The 3736-nt window shown below is 32.5% G+C and overlaps 1 protein-coding gene across 1 annotated transcript in view; it reads right to left on the bottom strand.

Moving 5' to 3' along the window:
- Window positions 1–3736, bottom strand: part of ankrd13c (ankyrin repeat domain 13C) — a 21949-nt gene that overhangs the window by 8121 nt on the left and 10092 nt on the right. Inside the window, exons 4-6 of the mRNA XM_016492265.1 lie at window positions 3412–3497; window positions 839–884; window positions 354–420 (exon numbers count right to left, since the gene is read on the bottom strand). Of these exons, the coding sequence (XP_016347751.1) occupies window positions 354–420; window positions 839–884; window positions 3412–3497 (199 nt within the window). The remainder of the gene's footprint in view (window positions 1–353; window positions 421–838; window positions 885–3411; window positions 3498–3736) is intronic.

Below are 3736 nucleotides of genomic sequence, written 5' to 3'. Positions count from 1 at the left end.
ATAAATGAAGATATGCTTCAATAGCATGTCTTTTCCTACTTTATTCCTATTTATAAGTTTAAGTTTTTTATGTTTATTTCAGTTTATTTTATTTCAAGCAACACAAGTTTTTTATGGTTTTAGTTTTAGTTAACAATAAATCAAAAATGAAAAATGACATATTAACTCTGGTCTTTACCTGAGCGAAGGTTACAGAAACTATCAGCTGACTGTTTCTCGTCAAACTAATGCTGATCTGTGACGGTAAACACTCGCACTAACCAGCTGACATCAGTTGTTGTGGGTGGGTAGAGATGCATATTCATATCGTGTTTCATTCAGAGCAGAAATATGAATCTCTCACTGAAACGTACCGGATGTTGATGCCTTGTTTGTAGATCTTACAGGCGTCGGAGGGTAAAATCCGTGAGAGTAAAGGCACTGAGGAAGAGAAAATCAACAGCCTCAAACACATCTGCTCGACAATCCACGCAATAAACAGATTCAACATGTTATGCCACAGAAAAACAGACCTGATAGAAAACGAGCCATGATTTCAGACATATGCATTAGTTTTGTTTTAACACATTTCATTTGAACTACATTTAAAAATACATTTAAAATAATGTATTACAGTAATGATAATCTGGGGTTTAAAAGGGCTAATTATTATGAAAATAATGTGTGTGTGTGTGAGTGTGTGTAACTGTGTGTGCTTTTGACATGAGGCCACGCCCACAGATGGATGACCCCAGTGCTGTAAACAATCCGTGTGCCCCGTCACACACACACTGAGGTCATCCAGTAACAGCGACTCTAACGACTAAAACACAAGGCTAACGATCAGAACTCCACTCACCCCAGCTCTGGAAATCCCAGTGCAGCTCCAGATAGAAATCTCCCAGCTACAGAACAACACAACACAAGCACGTCACTGATACACAGAAACAGCGATGGTGCTCAGATTAATAAAGCAGGGTCAGCTGTCTGATTAACATGAGCACCGTGTGTTTAAACCTGTCTGATGAGGGGTTTCTGTTTTACAACTAAATACTATTTCAGTTTTAGTTTTCAACTTCAAAAATCCAAGTTTAATGTTATATGTTGTTTCTTTGTAATAAATTATGAAATTTAATAGCAATTTCTCAATTGCTTTCCCACATAAATTTACAATACAATAATTCAACAATGTCTTTTTACAACACTATAAACATATTGCAATCATAAGATTTTTTTTCATCTTGATATTTTACAGAAAGCCTAAAAATTTCCCAGTTGTTAAATGCATTTTTTGTATTTAATTATTTATTGCCATATTAACAAATGCTATTAATAGAAATCAAAATAAAGTAAAGTAAAATAAAGAAAATCACTTGCACAATAACTTTCTTACAATATATATACAAAATGTAGCAATTATAAAAGCTCTTTCAGCTTAATATTTGACAGAAATTATAAAAATTTCTTGTTTATTTCAATGCATTTTTGCTTATTTATTTATTAATTGCCATTAGGGGTGTGCGATATATATCATCTGCAATAATATTGAAATTGTTGTTTTAACGATGTGCGATTTGACATTAGAGTATTTTGCAAAAACCATTCAAAACAGCTAAAGAGTGCGCATTGATTCAGTCTAAAATACACTTAGAATGATCACAAATTCAAGATATAGGGGCAGAAAATATATATATTTATACCACTTCATATAGTTAATCAAGTTCACACGAAGAGTGCCGTTTTCTTCTCTAAAAATTACTAGGATTACAAATGTGATGTTGATTTTTTACAACAGTTCAATAAACTATAAGTTAACTAAGAGACTTACGTTTTAGACAGCATATCGCCTGTTTTTGCGCTATTTCGACAACAAACATAATTCCAAACACAGCCACAGCGCTGTTTTGTGTCTCTGAGCAACAGGACGGTGATTCGTTCCTGAATGAATCAAACATTTAAATGATTCGGTTCAATCGCAGTGACTCACTTATTAACAGTGACTTGCTGGCGGTTTTAATTTCACATTTAAAGTTTCTTTTATTATTTAGATAATTTCAAATATCAGTATTAAACGTTTTATGTTTAATATATCAAAATATCATTATTTATGCATGTGTAACTGCAGGTTAAAGCATTCATGCTCTGCATTAAACCATGTAAATGCATCTAAATGTCTCTTCAGACGCAGCTTCTGTGTTTCCTCTGCGTTGCAAAGATTAATTTTCTTGATACTGATTTCATTTGCTTGGTAAAAACCCAAATTTTTGGTCTTATTATTCCAATTCACTGATTAAATGTAAGAATTTGATTCAAAAGATAATGCACTTTTAGAAAAAAATGGCTTTATAAAGGTAAAAATGCCCATAAAAAATCAATTTAAACTTATTGGAAAAGATTAATTTCTAACACTGCTGTGAACTGACCACAGAATATGAAGAATATAAAAAAATTCAGGAGGGCAGTCCTTAAGATATCAGCACAATAACACACTCAGCAAAATATCGTCTAATTATCTTTATCGATAAAATCCCAGAAAATATTGAGATATTATTTTTTGTCAATATTGCACACCCCTAATTGCCATATTAGCAGCAAATTCTATTAGTAGAAATTAAATAAAACTTCAAATAAATTAAGAAAACTACATTCACGATAATTTAACAATTTCTTTCTTACAACAGTATTTATAAAACACAGGAATTAAAAAAGCTCTTTTAGCTTGATATTTGATAGAAATTATAAACATTTCCAGTTTTTTATAAATGCATTTTTGTTTATTTATTTATGTATTTCCATATTAGTTGCAAAGGCTATCAGTAGAAATTAAAATAATCATTTCACTTCAATAAATTAAGAAAATTATACACAATAATTTAACAATATCTTGGTTAAAACAATATACAAATATAGTAATTATAAAAGCTCTTTCAGCCTGATATTTCAGCTAATTTTAAATGCATTTAATTCATTTATTTATTAACTGCCATATTACCAGCAAATACTATTAGTAGAAATTAAAATAAAACTTCAATAAATTAAGAAAACTATATTCAATTTCTTTCTTACAATAGTATATATAAAACACAGCAATTATAAAAGCACTTTCAGCATTATATTTTAAGGAAAACCTAACATTTTCTCATTTTTAAGACAAATTTCTGAATAAAACCATTGGCTGATATTATTAAAGGCAAGACATCCCATCAGTAAGTTAATAACTAAAATATGCACTCAAAGTCATTGTTTGTTATGGAGCGCTCGTGTGAATCTGAAGTGTCTGCAGTGAGGTGACATTGAGTATCTTCTTTCCTGTAGGTCATTTCCTGTCTGCAGATCATTCCCAGATGCCTCAGTCTCTCAGCGCCGATGCTAATTAATACACGGGGACTCTGTGTGTGTGTGTGTGTGTGTGTGTGTGGCCTGCTGCTTTACCTCTTTCAGTGCTTTGAGCAGACGGGGTCTCTTGTCCTCCACACTCTCTCGTGACTGCTGCTTCAGCTTCCTCAGCAGAGCCGTGACTGAAACACAACACATCAACCATTAACTTCCCACTTCATCCGTCAACTGAAAATATGGTTTCAAAACAGCTTTATGTGAGAGACAACAGCAGATGCACTTTTTCACTGGAGGAAAAAAATTGAGCAACAACAAATGTTGCTGGAGATGTGCTTATTATTGAAAATGCAAACTCATTCTCCGCCAGCAGGAGGCGCTTTTAGAGTGATAAAACTAGCGGTTTCCCCGGTAACGGCTGTAA

This window comes from Sinocyclocheilus anshuiensis, unplaced genomic scaffold (assembly GCF_001515605.1).
Source record: "Sinocyclocheilus anshuiensis isolate Anshui unplaced genomic scaffold, SAMN03320099.WGS_v1.1 scaffold1200, whole genome shotgun sequence".
NCBI classification, from domain to species: domain Eukaryota; kingdom Metazoa; phylum Chordata; class Actinopteri; order Cypriniformes; family Cyprinidae; genus Sinocyclocheilus; species Sinocyclocheilus anshuiensis.
This window is presented reverse-complemented; position numbering and strand designations above follow the sequence as displayed.